General features: G+C 43.1%; 2 protein-coding genes across 6 annotated transcripts in view; one reads left to right on the forward strand and one right to left on the reverse strand.

Moving 5' to 3' along the window:
* Positions 1–3034, forward strand: part of MFSD6 (major facilitator superfamily domain containing 6) — a 27929-nt gene extending 24895 nt beyond the window's left edge. Inside the window, exons 7-8 of one of the 4 annotated variants that reach the window (XM_048309009.1) lie at positions 581–632; positions 851–943. In XM_048309009.1, the coding sequence (XP_048164966.1) occupies positions 581–632; positions 851–861 (63 nt within the window). In that variant the 3' untranslated portion in view covers positions 862–943. Of the gene's footprint in view, positions 1–580; positions 633–850 lie in introns of all 4 variants that reach the window. The other 3 variants (XM_048309010.1, XM_048309011.1, XM_048309008.1) reach the window with 3 other exon arrangements.
* NEMP2 (nuclear envelope integral membrane protein 2) overlaps positions 1–18341 on the reverse strand; it is a 19872-nt gene extending 1531 nt beyond the window's left edge. The window contains exons 1-9 of one of the 2 annotated variants that reach the window (XM_048309012.1): positions 18207–18341; positions 15750–15865; positions 13993–14221; positions 13747–13819; positions 12668–12761; positions 11855–11969; positions 10986–11211; positions 8591–8767; positions 3035–6585 (exon numbers count right to left, since the gene is read on the reverse strand). In XM_048309012.1, coding sequence (XP_048164969.1) covers positions 6363–6585; positions 8591–8767; positions 10986–11211; positions 11855–11969; positions 12668–12761; positions 13747–13819; positions 13993–14221; positions 15750–15865; positions 18207–18336 — 1383 coding nt within the window. In that variant the 5' untranslated portion in view covers positions 18337–18341 and the 3' untranslated portion in view covers positions 3035–6362. Of the gene's footprint in view, positions 1–3034; positions 6586–8590; positions 8768–10985; positions 11212–11854; positions 11970–12667; positions 12762–13746; positions 13820–13992; positions 14222–15749; positions 15866–18206 lie in introns of those variants that run through there. The other variant, XM_048309013.1, reaches the window with a different exon arrangement.
* Positions 18342–19614: the final 1273 nt, after the last annotated feature.

Raw genomic sequence — 19614 nt, forward strand, 5'->3', positions numbered from 1 at the left:
AATACTGAAACTAGAAAAGGCTGTCCAGGTCTCTTACTAAATATATTAAATAGCTTCCTTAAAATGAAAATAGATCATTTGGAAGGAGGGTTGGTGCACAGAGAATTAGTGACAAAAATTATTCCTTCTTATTTCATAAAGATTTTGGATCAGTTTTGCTTCTGCTTGCTTATACACATACTAGCCTTATTCTTTGTGCTTCAATGCAAAACAAAAAATCAAAGGCAGTGCATCACCTTCTAATGAAATGTGTTAGTGTGCAGGTTTGCCATTTCAGCCCTGGGAATGTAACTGGTGTTTAAATGTGCTCTTATGTTCCCTGGTAAGGCTTGTTTGAGAAGATTGGATGGATTTGTACATCAGTACAGCAAAAATCCTGCCAGTCAGGAAGTCTGAGCAGTATCTTGGGGAGGGAGGGATCAACTGAGAAAAATGGTATTTAAGAAGCATTTAAGTGGGAAAAAAAAAGTGTATTTAAGTGAAAAAAAAAAAGTTATGGACTTGCTTAGTCAAAAGAATTATCTTGTCTAAACACTTTGAAGTCCAGTTAATTGTTTTTTTCCCCTTGAAACACAACAAGTTTGTTTTTTGCATGCTTCTTGGGAAAGTGCAGTTAGGAAAAGAGATGGAAGGTAAGCTGCTGTCTGCTTGCTATTAGTGTCATCTGGATTTAAATGTACTACTTTTGCTTTGCTGCTTTACATTTGACTTGTTATGTTGTGGGCATTCAAAGCAAGTGCTTTGTGACTTTCCAGCAGTGCCTGAATGCATCTGGGGGTGTGCCGGGGGGGGAGAGTGTCCTGAGCGTTCATGGTGACTTTTGGCATGCAATCCTTTCCCCTCTGTCTAGAAAACCAATGAGAACTGCAGTGCTTCGTCAGCCAGCTCAGCAAGACAACCCCAAAATCCGACAGATTCTGAGCAGTCCAGAAATTGTTCGGCACCAACACCTACAGCAACATCAGATTCTCAAGCAGATGGCAACCGTGTTGTGTCGGATCATGATGCTCAGCCTGCTGCTGCAGGGCCCTGAGATGCGCTCATCTTACCAAATCCAGTGCATGGAATTCTGCTTCTCACATGGGAAACGCTGGAGTAGGAGCTCAAAAGTAGGACTTCCTTCATCTTAACAATCATAATGTGATGCAGTGCAAGCTTTTAACTATATAAAGAATATTCATATGACTACACAGAGCAACATGAGCAGGGAGGCCAGAAGTTCGGATTCTTGAGGGAAGTGATGTGGCCAGATATGATGGTACGAAGAATTCTCGGCTGCTTTGCTAAAGCTGAGTCAAGTGCTATGAGATTTCTTTGCAATCTGTAGAAAAAAGGGAGTTCACTCCTCATTTGTTGAGGCACAGAGTGTCTGACTTGATTGGATAATTTTTTTTCCTTAAATTTATTTCCAAATCAATTAAGAGAGACACTGAGTTTCCCTGAATAGTCTATTAGAAAATATCAGATCCAATAATTCTAGGAATGTTGTGAAACTGTCTCTGGAAAGATGTCTCAGAAATAGAGTAGCTTACGGAAGTGTATCTTAATATTACGGTGATGGATTAAGTAAACCACATACATATTCAAAGAATATGTTTTTGAAGCTAATGTTCTCTTGTTTGAGATAAAAGTTTAGTTCTGCAAAGCAAAGGTTTTTGAACTGGCCTTTTAGTGCAACACAAAAGCTGGAGGAAGGCTTCTGAAGAAGTTACCCTCTGTGCTTGCAGCCCTGCAGTTGGGCATAAGGTTGTGTGCGTTTGGGTAATTTTAGTTATTGAGACAAGAATCTTTGATCAAGATTGCACAGCCTGAGACTGATCAATGGTCTTTTTGGGGGTTTTATTTCATCATCTATACAAGGGTTTATTTAATGCAGTGTAATTACTATGGTTATTTATTAAGAAAACATTAAGCTTTAAGTGCCTAGGGAAGGTGGGGGGGGTAGGGAGGAATCACCTAAAAATCTTAATGTTTAGGATTATAGGGGCGAAGTAGTGGATGCAGAAATCGAGTAGAGTGAGAGATTCTCAGGAGGAAGCAAATGTAACTCAATTGCAGTGTATTTAGGAAGTTACTTTGCCCAATGTCAAGACACTGGAGGACTTTGGATTATGTTTTGTTAAGCTTCTTAATACTGTCTGCAGCCAGCTCGTGCTGGTGCATAGTGAAAATTGCTGCTGGAGGGAAATCCTCGGGCTCAGGGAAGAGTTGGGGGGGTTTAGTCAGGATAGTGTTTTGGCCCGTTTTCTTAGATGAACAGCTGGTTCCCAGGAGATCCTGAGCACTCAGCTCCCGTGGGACTGAGGGAGCACTGCTCAGCTGCCCTCCTGGAAGTGAGATGTGTGTGAGGTGCAAGGCCTTCCGTGGGGAAGGTGCTGCTGTGGGACTGTGGTGAGCCAGAGGTAAAGCCAACCGGAGCCCAGAGCCAGGGAGAAGAAGGTGGCAGCAGCTGAGCAGGGAAGGGGTGCACAGGTTTACCCACTTTGACATCTGTTAGCTTGACTGAAGGGGTGTCCCATAGCTGTGCTTTAGCTGTGCTTTTAGAACAACCCATGTTCTGGCAGTGCCTGGGACCAACACCATAGACGATAAAAAGAAACATCAATGACTAGCCACTTGTTACTTTTTTTGCACTTGAACTTAAATGTACTGTACTCACATAAATCCTCATGACTTGTCTAAGTGTCCTTTAAAATCAGAAATGTATTTATTGTATGTTTGTATAACTTGGGGGAGAACTAAAGACTGAACAGGTGACAGGACAGAAGAATGCTAAAAATCATCTTGAGGCTAACCAACCATTTGTTGAGTTCATGCTGTACGGTGTTACCTCAGCTGCTACTGCATAGCACCTGGATTGTGAAGTGAAGAGCTTGTACACTGTGTTTACACTTCAGAATTGTGTATTTGAAATGCCTGCTCTTTTTGGAATTGTATAGTCATTCTATGTTGCAAAATGGACATGTACACCTGGATTTTGATATTTGTGAAACTGTAAAAACTGTGGTAAGAAATATAAAATATCCATAACATATTTAATAGTATCAACATGAACTTTTATTTCATTTGCTCATATTACAATGTCAGCAGTGAACATAACCTGAAAAACCTGAAGTGAAAATAATTCAGTGATAATGACCTTTTACTAAAGTCACTGGAGGATGCTGAACCAAGAGCCTGGGAACTACTCTTGCACTGTGTTAAAACAGTATTTCATAATAAAATCTGACTGTAGGCACCAGTTCCCTTCTGTCGTGTGCAGGGAATGTGAGGGACACAAAGCAATGTGTGCTGTAAACTGGTCGATATGGAAGAGTGCAGGGCATCACTGTAAACACTACAGAGAAAAATGTAACATCCTTTGTTAAGGGAGAAAGGCTTTTATAACAGCGCAAGGGATTAATGCCTAGATTCTGTTCCCAGATTTTCTAGCTGAACAGTGGACAGTACTTAACAATTGTTTCAGTAAGGCTGTGTCATCTCCACATATCACAGGAGCACTGTGCAAGTGAACAGGGCTCCAGTGACAGCAGCTGGTTTTGGTGGCTTTTGTTTATGAAACCCTTCCAGTGTTGGAACAGGCTTGGGAGGATTTTTAAGGTCACTATTAGCTACCCACTAAGGTAGCCATCATCTTTCTCATGTTGCTGCCATTCTGTCTTGCATGCATTTAGTCATTTCGTGCTCTACTTTGGACAGTGTTTACCCATCCCTGCCTAATGATGGATCTCACAACTACATACAACATGGGTTGATTTTTATTTCTAATTTTTATTGCTTTTAAACTTTCTTCCTTGTTTGAAGTAGGTTACCTGGTATTCTTCTAAAACATATAATTACCTAAACTGGGGAGGCTTTTCCATTTAACATATTGCTTAGGTAAAATACTACCTTAATGTATAATCTAGGCTGTTGTATGTAAATACATATTATGTACTTATATAGTATATATATGTACTTATGTACTTCCATATTATGGAATGATAATCATCACTGCCTCACTAAAGAGAGGACATCCAGAAAAACTGTGTGTTTAAGCTCAGACAAATCTGATTTTTTTCCTTGGCCTCAAATTACTTGGATGGGAGTTCTTGGCTAACTATGAAGTACACTGAAAAAAACCTGTGTATTTTAAAACATGCAAGAAACATTGACTTCTTTTTGAGTATCCTTTGCCTAATCTGTAATGTTTTTAAGTGCTCAATTTTCATGATGGTGACAGGCAAAGATTAAATAAATCTTAATTTGGTCTATGGTAATTGTTCAGGGAGGAGTTTCCACCCTTCTCTCAAACCATCCAAGATAATGAGGCTTTCCTCCATTTTCACAACTGCTTGTTGCTACTGCCAGAGCCTCCCAAGCCAAACCTGACTTTTAGAGTGTGAGTGGCAATTTAGCTGTGGATTTGGTAGCAGCAGCCTCTCTTAGGGGTGAGTCTTGCTGCTAGTGGCCTTCCTATACAGAACTCTTGCTCTGTTTTTGAATGTTCTTGACTTAACAGTGAGTGCATTTTGGATCGCCTGCTTGACAGGGCTTTTCTCTGCTAAACATGCTATAGATTCTGCACAGGTACTTATCATTTTATGGCACTAAAGGGTGTTAAGTGTCTCTTCACTGTAAAATGGAAGTGTTCCTTTTAAACTGAAGCAAAGCTGAAGCAATATAAAGAAGGAAAGACCACGTAAGTAAGGCTTAGGGCTTTCAAGCACCAACTCTTGAGTCCTTTGTTATGCAGAGGAGCTCTTGGATTACGGTACGGCCACACTTCTTAGCACCGTTAGAGGTAACGGGTTTTGTCCCTGGTGCAGCGATGGACAAGGAGGACCCAGGACAGCACCTGCACTGCTGCAGTCACGCTGCACCACTAGGCATGTTACAGACACCCCATTAAAGTAGATAGATCCCAGTCTCACATGTCCTTCTTGAGCCCCAGCTGCTCCCCATCGCTCACAGTTCCTGGTGAGTTTGTAAGATCAGATGGTGACAGAATTAATGGTCTTTTGTTTTCTGCAGTTTGTAAGACAGTAAAGGAAAACAGCAAAGTGAGAACAGAAGAATATAGGGAGGGATAGTCTAAAGAACAAAAGAAGGAAATGACATCTGCAGGTGGATGAACTGAAGTACACACTCTACTCCCTAGCCTAGGACTGTGTAATACATATGCTGACAGACACGTGACTGCCTAAATTTTTCTCCCTGGTCTATTTTTCCTCTCCACATACCTCCTGTGAGAAGTCCCACAGACAGCTGAGAAAGGAAAGGTAAAAGCCAGGTATCCTCCCTCATTGTTTTGCCAGGAAGTACTTTCTGCATCTTACTGAGTGAGCAAACTACTGAGTACTCTGAGGCCAGTGGAGCTCTGCGTGGGTTATCTGCATTCCCAATTCCACGGTCACAGCAGCACTCTGACCCTGCTGATAGCAGTTTCTCCAAGCAGCTGAAACAGCCTCAGCCTTTGTGGTCTTTTCTGGGCTCTTGAGAGGCCTGGAATGGACAGCAGCACCCATCTGAGGTAAGCTGACAATGAAACTGAAGGCAATAGCAAAAATGTTTGGGGATGGAAAACCTCTCCTAAACCCTCTGCATTGTCAGAGGGGGAGAAGCAGAGGGCTAGAGGAAGGTTTAGCAGATGGATCTGTACAAGCAGGAAGAAAGTACGTAAATAAACAAAGATTTGGAAAGAACAAAATGCAGTACAGCTACAGCAGAGATCAAGAACAGAATAATATGGGCAGAGGGTGAAAAGTCAGGCAGCATTCTGAGGGGTAAGGGGAGCTTAAAACTAAAGGCAGAGGCAGGATGAAGCTAATGGACAGCAAGCCCAGCCAGAAGAGGAAACAAACCTCGTTCAGCTGCATTAACTCTCTATGCAAAGTCTCACAAACAATGAACACAGTTTATCAACACTCTGACAGCATTATCGGAAATGTTGACACAGAGGGTACTTAGTAAAAGGAGAGCATTAAAAATGGCTTTTCCTCCCTCTAGTGCTCAGCACGGAAGACTTGATGGAAAGGGCCAAAACATTCTGTTTTCTGGAGGTAGTATCCTTGGTAAAACAAGGCATCCTGGTGGACAGGCTGCCACCAGTACTTGCCTTAGGAATACACAATGTTTGTCTTCCCCAGTGAAAATACCAATAGCATGAGATTCCTCTTCACTTGAACAGCCCCTATGAGGGCTTCCTTCTGTTGCTCTAATCAGGTAACATTGGTGATACAGGAAACAGTTTTTTCAAAAATCCTTCTTTGTTCACGAGCAACCACAAGAAAAGGCCAAGTGTGAGTTCTCATTCTGTATCTTCCCCTTCTAGGACAAGTGTGTTTTCTGTCTTTTTAAATTTTTTTGTTATTTCTCAACCCTCAGAGCAGCTCAGTAGCGTATGGAAATGGAGTTTGTGTATGCATTTCATTTTCATTCTCCTCATCCTCATGGATGGAATTGTCTGGCTCATCTTGCTCAGACTGTGCCCCTGTCTCAAACAGCTGCTCTTCCAGGAAGGAGCTCCCAATGCCATACTGCTCATCATGCGCCTTTGTTTCTGCAGGAGAGACGTGGGGAGATCCCAAAACAAAAGCTGCAAACCTGCCAAATTTTTAAGAGGAGAAGTGATCAGCTGAGAAATTAAAAGAAGAACTACTGTAAATGCTAGGGGTATTGCTATTTAAGCAGGAATGTTGTAAGGACATCCCCACAGGCAGTGCAGATGAGGGGAAGTTCCAGTAACGGATGACAACAACCCCAAAGATCGGTTTTTCTGGCTCATCTTTTCAGTATTTTCTGTAGAAGTAACTTTTGCTCTTCTGGAGACCATCTGCAAAGTCTTGTGACTAAGCAAGAAGATCTAACTTTGTTTTCACATCTTGTCAGTACTTGTGGGGTAATCCAGAGTAAGCATTTGTACAGTGGGGTACTTGGTACTCTACATTCTAAAAATAAATTCAAGCTGTAGCATATTTGAGACAAAGGCTGTAAGAATTCAGGTATGTTGATACTGCTAATGAAAGGAAAAAATGGCAAGAATTCTGCACTCCTACACTGTGGTGCAGTCACCTTGCTGCTGGTGCTGCGTGCACACTGTGGGCAAGCTGAGCTCAAGTCTTCCCAAAGAATTCCTACCTCTGCTGAACCTGCAGCTGCAGACTGGGAATTCTGCAACTGCTCCAAGTAAATGCTGAACTGGAAGTGTGGCAGAACAAAGCATGAACTCAGCACTGTCCCTACACTGCAATTTGCCACAAATCTTACTTTCAGTGGGCAACTCCATTGAGGAGAGAGAACAGAGCTGGAGGTTTCTGGCAAGTGTGTGGGAACAGACGGCAGTTCTGACACCTGGGTAAGTGTCGACAGCATCAGAGAAATGTATGAAAAAGGAAATGCAAGCTACATTCTGGAGTTCTGGTAAACTGATCAATAATTTACATTTCAGACTTAACATTTCTGTGAGATGAATGTCATCACCTCGCTGTTCTTGGAAGCTCTGTTAGTCTAAATGGGGAACAGGTTTGCCTTGGGATGAACCACCGTCTGATGCTTAATGGGAGCTGGGAGGGGTTCTCCAAATCTGATTGCTGTTGGTTCTTCTTTTTATTTCCCTATTCTCAATTAGTGAACAGTTTATAACAACTCTATTAATGAAATGATGGCTAGAAAATAATTGTGTCTGAGTTGTTTTGTACATTTGGTGGTATTTAGTTGTACAATATAACAGTAAGCTTTCACTTTTTATCTTTCCATCATGCTAAAGCAGGCAAGCAGCTTAGAAAGTAAGACTGTTTAACAGTAAATCTATAAAACCTGGTAGAGAGGCTGTCTGCGTGCCAATCCAAGGAAGATTGGACTGGGGCTCCTTTAAAATTGTGACACTTGGTTCTGTGGCAAGGACTAAGTCTTTGTGGCTGGCTAATATATGAAACTCTGCTTCTGATATCTTTAAGTTTCTGTTTTGATGGGAATACACTGTTATGATTAATTTTATATTCTGCAAGGTTTTCTGGCTTTGCTTGCTTGACCCTTTCTGACCTATATTTGTCTTAAGTTTATCTCTTAAGCTATACATGGCACAGCTCTTCTACCTGTTCTATTTGCTAGGTGCAAGTATTGATTTCTTTCTCTGTATTCTTAGTCTTAGATAGTGATACTTCAATAATAGGATTCCCTGACTGTGCAGGTTTGCAACTGGAGAGCTTAATATAGGTAATGTTTGAGTATGTATCTTCACCCTGCTCCAATTCTACGCCATAGAGAAGGGCACTGCTCTAAAACCTGAAGGAGGGCAATTTCACTGGTTAGAGAGCCACCAGGGTCACTGCAAGAGCTTACAGAGGCACTGCAGGAAGCCTTTAAGTTCTATGACCGTGAATAAGCTGTGAAGGGCTGCAAACTCCCAAGAGTAATTTGTGGTCAGGGAGGAACAAACAGAAGTTTAATTCCATCAGCGAGAAATACCCTTGAGAGGTGTGGCTGCGGTCCTGAGTGGGATATGCAAGATAAACACACCTGGAACAGTGCCTGAAGTGGCATTTAGGTCTGCTGTGTGCCAGTGTCTGTGCAATGTGTTTCCTGTTTTAGAGGAGCCAGGTTTTCTTACCTGTGTGGAGCCTGGAGTTTGGACACAGCTATCCATGATGGGAAGTCAGGGCTCCTGCAGAATGAGCGCAGCTCCTCCAGAGCTGTGATAGTTTCACTTTCACCTTGTTCTCGATACTCCTCTTCAGTAAGGTATTTAAACACCAGTTTTTTTGATTTGAAGTGATGCTTCATTTTTCTAAAATGAAATGACAATAATCAGTATTTCTAAAGTCTTCTGGCACGTAATTATTATCTATGTTAATGCTATTAACATGCATTAATCACCTCTATCCTTTTAAGAGAATAAGCTGCATTCTTACATTTGAGGACAAGGTATGTAATGTTTGCTAGCCTGTTTACCCTAGGTCTTAACCAAAGCTGTAGAATTTCACATGATATTTAATAAGCTTCAGATAAGCTTTAGATCAGGTTCTTATTGTGTATGCATGGACTAAAATCTCACAGAATTAAAGAGATGGCTGCTTGCTCAGCCATTTTTAGGTGCAAAATGCAAAATGTGTCTGTGCAGAGACATGGGCTGAATCAAAACCCAGTCTGCATATGTTACTTCAAAGATAAGCAATGCTCTAAGCCTGTTGTGAGTTGTTCATGTTGTTTACTAGATTGCTTCTCTTAAATCTTACTCTAAGTTACAAAACTGAGTAGTCTGAGGCCAAAATGTTTACAATCTGATGGTTTTTTAGCTGCTGCGTAGCGATGTATAATATAATTAGATATAAATTAGAAAGTGTGCCATGTTCAGTTCCCTTCTGTCGACTGCTTTCAATTTAAATGTTGTGATGAGTTAAGATAAGCAAGGGCTGGATGCCCGTAAAACTTTCAGCTCTGTATAAAAACACCTGCTCCAACATCAGCAGCATTCAACTTTCTTCCTTATATCCCTTTAAAGCAGAGAACTGTAGCCATTATTTAGGTCAAACAGTGAAGGGTCTTGCTGGCTCAGTGAGATCCACTGTTCTTAAAAAGAAATACCGCAAGATTCTAAATTATTTTGATACATTTGCTGCTCTGAACTGTGTATCTGGCATCATGGCCTCACACTTCGGTGCTGTGGCATACGGATTTTGAAACAGAGAAAGAAAACAGCCCTTATCATTCTCCTAAGAGAGATTTGTAGAGCTGTATTTCTTTATAGAAGCATCAGTTCATGAAAACCAAAAACTAAGAACCACATGAAGAATAAACTACAATGTTTCAGAGTCAAGCAAGTGTGTTCTGTGAACTTGTGGCCACATACTGGAATCATATTGATTCCAGAGTTTTCTGAACCTGCTTACAACAGGTGCTGATCTTACAAGTTGCTTTTGAAACAGCTGGTGCTCCTCAGCTGCAGGCAAAAACTGGTCTACAACAAATGATAAATTCTACCTAAAATAAAAAAGCTTCAATTCAGTCCCCACTTCAGCAGGTAAAAAGGAAAGAGAAGATCAAAGCAGTATATTCTTCAAAACTAAACAATGTGTAAAAAAAAAAACCAACAAAAACCCCAAATTATTTGATTTGTATTATTTTGGTAATGCCAGTTCTAGCCTTTGCCTCATCCTAATTCTCTGCAGTTCAGCAGAGTCCACAGCTATGGAACAGTCTGTACTAAAGACTCTGAACCTGGATGCCATCCATCACTGAAGGTAGAAAAACAGATGTAAACTGGCAGGGCTTTTTAGAATCTTCATTTGAGTGTTGTGCTTGTGCTAAAACATGCTTCAAATTCAAGGATGAGCAAACACATTGTTCCTGTATTGCTACTGAAAATACTTAGCAAGTTAAGGTCTATCTACTGCAAGCAGTTCCTTTTCCAAATCCACAATGTAAATGGGCCTCTAGGAATACAGAGGAGTATCTCCATAGTTCTAATAGATTGCTTCCATGTACAAGGTAACAACCTTGGAAAACTAAAATCAATGGAGAACACTACTTTTGTGGAAATGTGATGTTAGTCTGAACTCTATTCAACCTCCAAGAACTGTCACTTTTCAACAGCTACTTCCTTGGTGGTGGTACACTATTTTATCCCTAAGATTCCATATGAGTTCCCTGCAGCTTCTCTCACTACACGTCAAACCAAGGCAGTATTGCTGCAGTCTAATCAATCAAACAGAAATGTTCTGGTTACCATATGCCGTGCACTAGAAGGTGCTGCTACATTTGTCCTTAAGAACACAGTCACTCCATTATCCGTAGAACAAAACTCATGCTTAAAACTGCCAAATGGAAAATAATTCGTGTGTCTCGGGTCCTGAAACCTTTCCTACTGCAGTTTTATGTTTGGCAAAATTATGAACTAGTATCAGAAATTCCTAAATCATGACTGAAGAGCAGAGGCTTTTTTCATTATCAGTTTCCAGTATTTCCTGGTGCTCCCAGGACCTGGACATTCACAAATAGACACAGACCTGGCAATGTGACAGGCAGCACCCAGGGGGTAACACAGGCCTTTGGAGCAGAGGCTGACTGCTATGACTGCATATGCAACCTGAGGGATGGTGACACCACAGTAGATCAGGACAAAGGCTGTTAACTGGAGCGTCCATGTGAACAAGGTTATGCTGAGCTCCGTGGTCAGTGGCCCATGCTGATAGGAAATGGCAAAGCTGGTAATCCCAACAGCCAGAAAATACCCTGTAGATACAGAAAAGGACATGGAGAAAAAGAAGCAAACTACACCTATAAACTACTTTGCTTCACAAAGCTTGCAGCTGCTGTGAAGTGTAGCCTACTGATTCTTGTGTTGTCTTACAGATAACTGCATGATGTTTTATGTGCTTTGTACTTCCAAAGTGTGCAAAGAGTTCACAAGGTTATCTCTGAACAGCTTTTAGCCAATGCTGTGGGCTACACGTGAGTTCTCCTCATGTGACCATGTCGAGGCAGGTGCCAGATCAATAGGTTTGTCAGCCCCTGCAGCCACATCCCATTAGCCATGTGTGCATCCATTTCCCACAACCAGCAAAGTGCAAGCCAGAGGAGCTGCCCTTTTGCTCTTACAGGGAAAGTATGTAACAGCAAATCAATGAACTAATAATGCAGGCAAAATCTGCTCTTAGAACTAGTCCTCTGCATCAAACTATTTATTTAATGATACAATGTGAGTAACCCTCATTTCAGTGGATTAGGAACCTTTAGAATGTTTCAACATCTACGGCTTAGGAGAAAATAGAACTCCATAAATGAGTCACTTGATTGTCTTTTTTTATGGGCAGGTATTCATCTGACCACTAAATTAAACCAAAATCTGCAGCACATTTCTTGGTAATTTTCTTACCCAACAGGTAGTTTCTGTGTTCAGACCACAACCACTGCATATTCTCTTTGAAGCAATAAATAAAATAGAGAGAGGCCATCCAGGAGCCACTCATTAAGATCCAGAAGGTACTGTGCTGGAAATTTTAAAAAAAAAAAAGGGAAAGAAGAAAAAACTTCATCAAAAAAAATCAAGTCAGAATCAGGACCATTGTTTCCAAAGGAACTCACAGGCAAAAACAGATGTGAAATTCTTTAGAGCTACAGGGTTTATGATCTGCATTGAGACTTCAACTGCACAATCCTCTGCATGCTACAACAAAACAGTGCCAATTCCAAGCAGAGCAACTGCATCTGTATTTGTGTATCATGTCCCAGTGTTACAGTGTAACCCTGCTGCACTGTGTTCCCAATTAACATACCTCAGCAATATTATGGGAATGCACAGGCTTCGTAAAAGTAAAGGAAAAATTCACATCTGCCTTAAAATGAATTGTCTTTGGTGGGTGGAAGAGAATCTGTCTCAGTTGCCACTGTATTTTTATTTAGATTGATTCACAGATTCAAAGGTAAGCTTAGCTCCAGTTCAATAAAAATAATTTATGTTTCAGAACGAACTCTTCTTGTACATCACCAATCTCCTGTTCAGTTTAAACTCAGGAGGAAGCTAAATAGAACTTGGCTCTGACCTAACTACATTTACTTGATGCAAGCAATCCTGCAGTCATTTCAGTGCAGTTACCTGGCCACAAAACCAGAACAGAATCTGGCTCTGTACCTTCACTTCTGGTATTATGATGATGACTATTATTTTGTTTTATAAATGTAGATTTACCCTTGGAATAAACCTTTTAAGTGTCAACAGGACAAAGACTAGCAGAGCAAGAGCACCCAGTATTATTCCAGAAAGGTAAAAGAACTTGGCACTCCTGTAAAGAGAACAAGAGAGAATATGGTGAGAAGTACAATTTGTAATCGGTTAAGATGCCAACATTTGTAAAAACAGCAGTGATCTTCAATGAGAACTTAACTCTGCTGTAAGTTAGAGTTGTAGTTATATGGTTAACAGGCCCAGTTCAGGTATTAAATCCGTGTAAGGAAAAATTCCCAACAGATACTTAAGGTCACTGGAGTTGTTACAGGTTAGGAGACTGTGCTGTGGATTTTTAAAACTCATGCTACTTCTGACTGCATTGACCTTCTAGTCTCTAGTACACAGAAGAAACTGAAGTAACCAACATGGTTCTGTACTGCAAGAGAAGTTTTATTTTAATTTAAAATGCAGAAAACCCTCCACAAACCCACAAGGTTTTTTGCCTAAGCATATGCATTTATAAATTCCAACTTACTAATTCACAGTTAATGCTATAAAACCTATGACTGCTCTGCTTGTTTTAGAGGTGCCTCCTGACAATTATTTTGTGACTCACTTTGCTTTGAAGTTGTGGGCCACTTATTTTGCTATAACAACTGAGTATCCTCCCTTACATGCTATGTAAAACGTGCATCAGAAGAAAGGCTGGCACAAAGGTGGTGGCAGAAAAGGCCCCAGATGACTTCATCCTAAATATTTTCCCCCACTGATAATCAGCATTATTTAGCATTCAGCTACCCTTAATGGTGAACAAAAGGGAGAAAAGACTTTTCTGATCCACACACTTGCTCACTGAGGATTGTCCTGGTGTCCCCCAGTGCAGGAAGCTTGGATACAAAAACCCTAACACAGCTAATTGATAAACAGTTAGGCACTCCAAGGTATGTCACAATCTGTCCAAACACAAGTGGTATGAGGAAGTTTTAAATATATATTCAGTTTCTTATTTCACTTTCCCAAAGAACTGCCTCTTTAGCTTAGCAAACAAACCAAAGATGCACAGGCTTTGGGAAAGAAGCTCAAAAGTAGCTAGTACTCACCTGCTCAGGCTGTTTGCAAAATGGAACAGAAAAATTCCAGCTACAAACAAAAACAAGAGCTTTCCATCTAGCACTAAAAAAGGGGGAAAGAAATAGAAATTGACTTTAGACTAATTCAATCTGAAATGCTGATCATATAAAATATCAACAGAAAAGTCCCAAGCTTCTTACAGAAGAGGTGGTACATTCAGTAGCACTGGCAATACCAAGCTATCTGTAATCTAAACTCAAAGATTTGGTACTTACTTTCTCTTTTCACCCTCACAGTGTACGGTTCAATTTTGAAGGGTTGTATTTTGAAACAAACATCCTCTCCATATTGTTTTATGCTCAGAAAAGTTTCTGTACATGTCTCTGCCTTCCAGAGGATTTGAACAGCACATGCAGCAAACTCAAAAACAGTTTCTGAATTCCGACAGTTGTTTTTTTCTGAAATAGGCTCAAACCGGAACTTTTCTCTGCTGTTAACTTTTATCTAGAAACAAAGAACAGAATACACAGAGAAGTAGCTCAGAATCACTGTGGGTTTTTGTTTTCATGAACTATATCACATATAAGCCATGCATGTGGTAATGAAAATCAATCTCAATTGTTTAGTCTTGGTTATTTATATTATGCAAAGATTACTTGTTTACAATTGATCACCTTACGAGGTAATTCAGAGAACTCATCGGCAGCAAAGTTCAGTGGAGGGAACTCCATCCATCCAAAAGCACAGTGGGTTTGGTTTTACTGTGACACTTGCCCACAAATTTTTAATGAAACCAGTAATATCTGACTGACCACATTTTCTTTTGTGAATGTTCATACCCCTCCTCCTTCCCCTCCCGAACCATAACAAATTGGACTTGCTTTTCTTTATCATGTAATCTTCATGTTGGGGACACAAGAGGGATAAGGCAAATAAAAGATAGTATAACCAGAAATTTAAATAGAAGCACATTCCTGTTGGGTATTTGGGTTTTTTTTGCTGGTTCTCTGTGCCCTCCCCCACCAAAATGGTAGAAGATCTTGTCCATCTTCTAAGTTGGGATGATTTTCCTGAAGACTCTGATACATTGTGAGCTCTTCATCGGGGCCCACTAGACAAAAAAGACCCATCTGCAAAAAAGTGATGCAAGGGGTAATAAACCAGGTTTGTACTGGGAGAGGAGACAATGTGTCAGCAAGCAATTTGTTGTGGAAAAAATCTGAACTTCCTGCTTTTAAACATTGACTCCAGGAAAGTTTGTGTGACTGATGGAGGGTTTTACCACCTGAAGCCTGCTACCATTCATAAAATCATCTGCAACATGTTCCTGAGGAAAATAGTCCTGGGAACAGACAAAGAGATGTTCCTCTTTCTTTTATCTGAGAGAAAAGTCCTCAAACAGAGTCAAAATGGAACTGTGCCCTTCCTCTGTCTGGAGAAATACTTCCCAGGAAAGAAAAGGAACTATGGAGAGGGTTAGCTCATTCCTTTAGCTGTTACTGCTTCCACTCTTGAAGAGATTTTTACTTGCTTCAAACTAATCTCTAAATGTGTTTCTTGTAAGATGACCCTCTATTAGTCAGGAAAACAAACACACTGCTGCTGCTGTTTGTTCATTAGTCACAATCTAACGAGCCTTTGGTTCCTACACTTCGGTATGCTATGGTGAGAGAGCCTCAGAACTGCATTTAGTCCTCAAATTTAGAAGTTCCATAAAGGCATTTGGTGACAAGCAAATTTGCAGAGATTAACACTGGTTCATCAATAGAAAAGGTGTGCAAGAAAATAACACGCAGTCCTAAATTAATGTTTTTGTGGCACCATCATGCTCTAAGCCTGGCTGACATCCTTACAGTAGAACCCAAACCTCTCTGCATGCCAACTGGAGGCTCATAATGCTGCATTTTTATCATGGTCCCAACTATACGCCACTTGAACTATTAATTACATGGAGATGCTGCCCTGATCTTGCTAACTGGCCATGTGGTTTGCTGGGAAAAGCTCACATGGAGCACAGTGAACGGCCTCTTACCTGGAGAGTTGACCAAAGGTACTGTAAGTGAATGGTTCTGTTTTGCACATAGCAGTAACAGTTTTCATCCTGCTTCTGGATGACATCCATCTCCTGCAATAAGCTGCAGTTTTTACCTGGGGGGGGGGGGGGGGGGGGAGGGGCCAAAAAAGTTAATTTTAAGCATGAGTCAAATACAAATGTCTGATTTCAGTCTGTTTCATTGTTGCAAATGCTGAAACATGTTCAATATGATTTAGATGAAAATTCAAATTGGACTTCTAATCAAGTCATTTAGGCTCCAAAGTACACTGCAACACCTTTGGAAAAAAAATAACTAGGGTGGTATTTTTAAAAAATGTAATCCAGAAAAGCTTGGCTTCAGCATCAGTGTTTTGATGGCATTGGAACAGGGCCTCTGGGCCAAATTCACTGCCAGCATGAGTGGGTGTAACTCCACCAGAGTTCCCTGCACCACTGGTGAATACAACTGTGGGAGTCTGAGCAGGTAAACAGACTTACATATTAACATAGTCATTTAGCACATGACACAGCTGCTGATCACAGAAGTCATGCTCCTCTCCCTCGGAAATGTTTCTAATGTTAAATAACACAACTCTTCTTTTTAGAACATTTTTTCTGCTGTCACAGTCCAGCCACAGCATGTTATAAGGGAACTGCACTGACAGCTCACCACAAATCATTGAATTAGGGATGTGAATTGTTCTAACCCTCCTGAAATGTTAGTGAGCACCTAGGATCTTTAGAATTAAGATTGCACTTTTGAGCAGAAATGGACCTAAAAGACTAATGGAGCAAAGTTTGAACAACATTCTGATCTATATACATGCGTAAAATATACCCTACAGTGCATTACCACAGTGTTTCAAGAACATGATTAAAGAGAAGAATAAAGGAAATAATTACACATCTGAACAGAGGGACTCATCTGGCTTACTGAATAGAAAATGTAGGTCTCAGCCAAGCTCAGTAATAACTGCTAATACACTGTCATGCACGCAGAGCAGCAAAATGGTTATGTGCAGTCTCAATCCAGACAAGGAGATGCTGTTTGCAGGTAAAAACCTGTTGTGCCTCTATAAGGAAGCTGAAATTAAGCTAAATTATATTTTAACCAATTTAGTTAAGCCAATGAAATATACTGTGTGGATGTTCTTACTTAGGTTTATTATAGCATTGCAGAATTATTGTCCACACGTGATCCTACTAAATTGGTTTAACTTTAAAATTTGGGCATTTTTCTTGTGGAAAAAATAACCATCTGATTAATTTTCATCCACGGCAAATCCAGTGGGAGGGAGCACAACCACTCAGCCAAGCGCTGCCTGTACCTTTAGACAGGCACTTTCACAAAAGTCATCGGATGATGCTGCAAAAGGATTATTTGTCACTGAAGTGCTGCCGACTGACGCAGCAAGGAGGTGAGGCTGGGCACTACCCAGGCCTAAAACCAAGATAATCCAGTAACAGGAAATGACAATACCCTGCTAGCAGGGCCAAAACACAGCCCGGAGGGTCCACACCTTCCCTGAAGGGCATCTTAGGATCTCCTGCCACTATGGATAAACTATCCACCCATGTCAGAGGCAATGTCATCCACACGCAAGGCTAGCAAATGTTTTCTTACTACCCATAGTTTTAAGGCATTTTTCTTGGGGAAAATAATCTGCTTGAAAAGTTGCATCGCTCCAATAGAGTGAAACAACGATGTTACAAAAGGAGAGATGCTTCTGAACAGGTAACTCTGAGGTAGTGGGCAGGTCTAGCTACTGGGACGACACACAGGTAGAGTACCTCGCAAATTCTGAGACTGCAAGCAAAGAAACTTGAAATTATAAGGCATCAGCATCTGCTGCAGAATCCGGAGGATGCCCAAGACTCGAGAACGTCAACGCAAGGAGGCAGCCGGTTCTCGAGTTCCATATTGCTACTACAACTGAGCACAGCCTTTAGGGGTTTTCCTGCCCTCAAATATGTTAATAAAAGATCTGTTCTGCACTCGACGCCCCTGACCCGAGCTCCTGAGAAAGCCAGAGGGAGTCGCACACGCAGAGGCAGCTCCCGGCCCCGCCGCTGAAGTGGGAGGGACGCGCCCGCCCTCTGTGCGCCGCGGGTCCTTTGTCCGTGCGGGCTCTCCCGGGCCGGCTCCCCGCGCCCCTGCCCCACCGGGGACGGCACGGGGCCGGCTTGTGGGAACCGAGCTGCGGCGAGACAACAGCGGGACACGGCAAAGCGCCTCAGGCCGCCGCTGCCCTGGCTCCGCTGCAGCTGCCGGCGGGGCGAGGCGGCGGCTCCGGCCCGTCCGCCGGGCAGCGCCATGTTGGGCGGCAGCGGGAGCGGCGGGGCCCAGGGACAGCGGGAGCGGAGCGTGTCCCCCGCTCCCGAGGGGATGGGGCTGAGGAACCCCGGCCTGTGAGCACCCGCCCTGCCCCGGGGGCGGGAGGGGACGGGCAGTACCTGCTGGCGGAGCCTCCCCGCTGCCCGCGGCCGCCCCGGGCAGCGCCAGCCGGACGAGCAGCAAGAGCAGCCCCGGCCCCGGGCGGGCCCACGGGCGCTGCCAGCGGCGAGGCGGCCACGCCGGACCCATGCGGCCGCCGCCGGCTGCAGCCTCGGCCCTCGCGGCCGGCGAAGGGCGGGGCAGGGGCGGTGCGGCCCCGCGGGCCCCGCTGCCCGCTCCCCCCGCAGGGCGCGACCCGCCCGGGGCCGGGGCTCCACCCGCGGCGCCCAACGCTTGTGCGGGAGCAGGCGGGAGCAGCCCGTGCGGGGGCTGAGGGGCCCGTCTGCAGTGTGACACCCCGCCCTCGGCTTCTGTTACGCCTTCCCTGGGCTTGAGAGGGTGCGCTTAGAAAGAAGGAGGAAAACCATCGAACGTAACAGCTCAGGCAGAGCGTGTCCCTGGATTGTGATCTCGGCAGAGCGAGAGCATTGGCTGCCCAGTAAAGGTGTAAAGGGGTTCCAAACCAAACGTGGACAGCTTTTGACACTTGCAGACCTCAACCAAGGCAGTCACCCAGCTGAACGGGAGGCAGAGGATGTTGTCCTCCTTACACACGCAGTTCCCAGCCCGAGGGAAAGGCCGAGTCAGGTCACCAGGGTGCCGGCAACCAGCGGTGGCTGAGCCAGACATTGAACCACACATTAATCAGACCCTCCGTCCACACAGAGGACTTGCCTGAGCTGTGATGCTGTGACGGAGGTGAACATCCACAGCTATTCTGTATTTCCTGGGCAGCCACAAGGAGAGCCTGGAGCAGGCACCGTTCCCCTGTCAACCCTATGGAGGAGACGTGAGCGAGGTCCAACTCAGCTCAGTCCCCGCTTGCTCATTGCAGCCGCTTTAGATCACTTGTGAGTCACAGTCAGCAGTCAGGGGTGGAAAGGGCTGGAGGTTTTTTCCCTATTCTATGAAAATCAATAAACACAATTTTGCCAAGGCATTCTGCCATCACTGTTGTCTATTTTTATACTGAGCCCTACATTTGGCTTTTCCAACCTACTTGCTTTGCTTCAATGCGTTCCCTTCCTTGTTCTTAAAACAATGCCACTTCTCTGCGTGAAGGTTGCTCTTAGTTTTGTTTTTTGATTGTTTAGGGCTGTATCCAACTTCTGGGGGTGCCAGGATGGGCTCTTTTAACACCTGAAGGGTGCTGCCCACTGCCTCGCACCTTGTCGCGGCGCTTACATCTGCAGGGAGTGGGTGGTGCAGGGCTGTGGCTCTCCTCGCCTCACCTCCTACGCCCGCTTGGTGCTGGCTGGGCTCGCATCTAAGTGTGGATTTTTCCTTGCAAATACTGAGGAAGTGAAGGATAAGGGCAAAAATAGTTGGGATTTGATAGCGTGTGCAACATCTGACAAACTTGAGTCC

The sequence above is a fragment of the Corvus hawaiiensis genome, chromosome 7 (genome assembly GCF_020740725.1).
Source record: "Corvus hawaiiensis isolate bCorHaw1 chromosome 7, bCorHaw1.pri.cur, whole genome shotgun sequence".
Classification (NCBI taxonomy): Eukaryota; Metazoa; Chordata; class Aves; order Passeriformes; family Corvidae; genus Corvus; species Corvus hawaiiensis.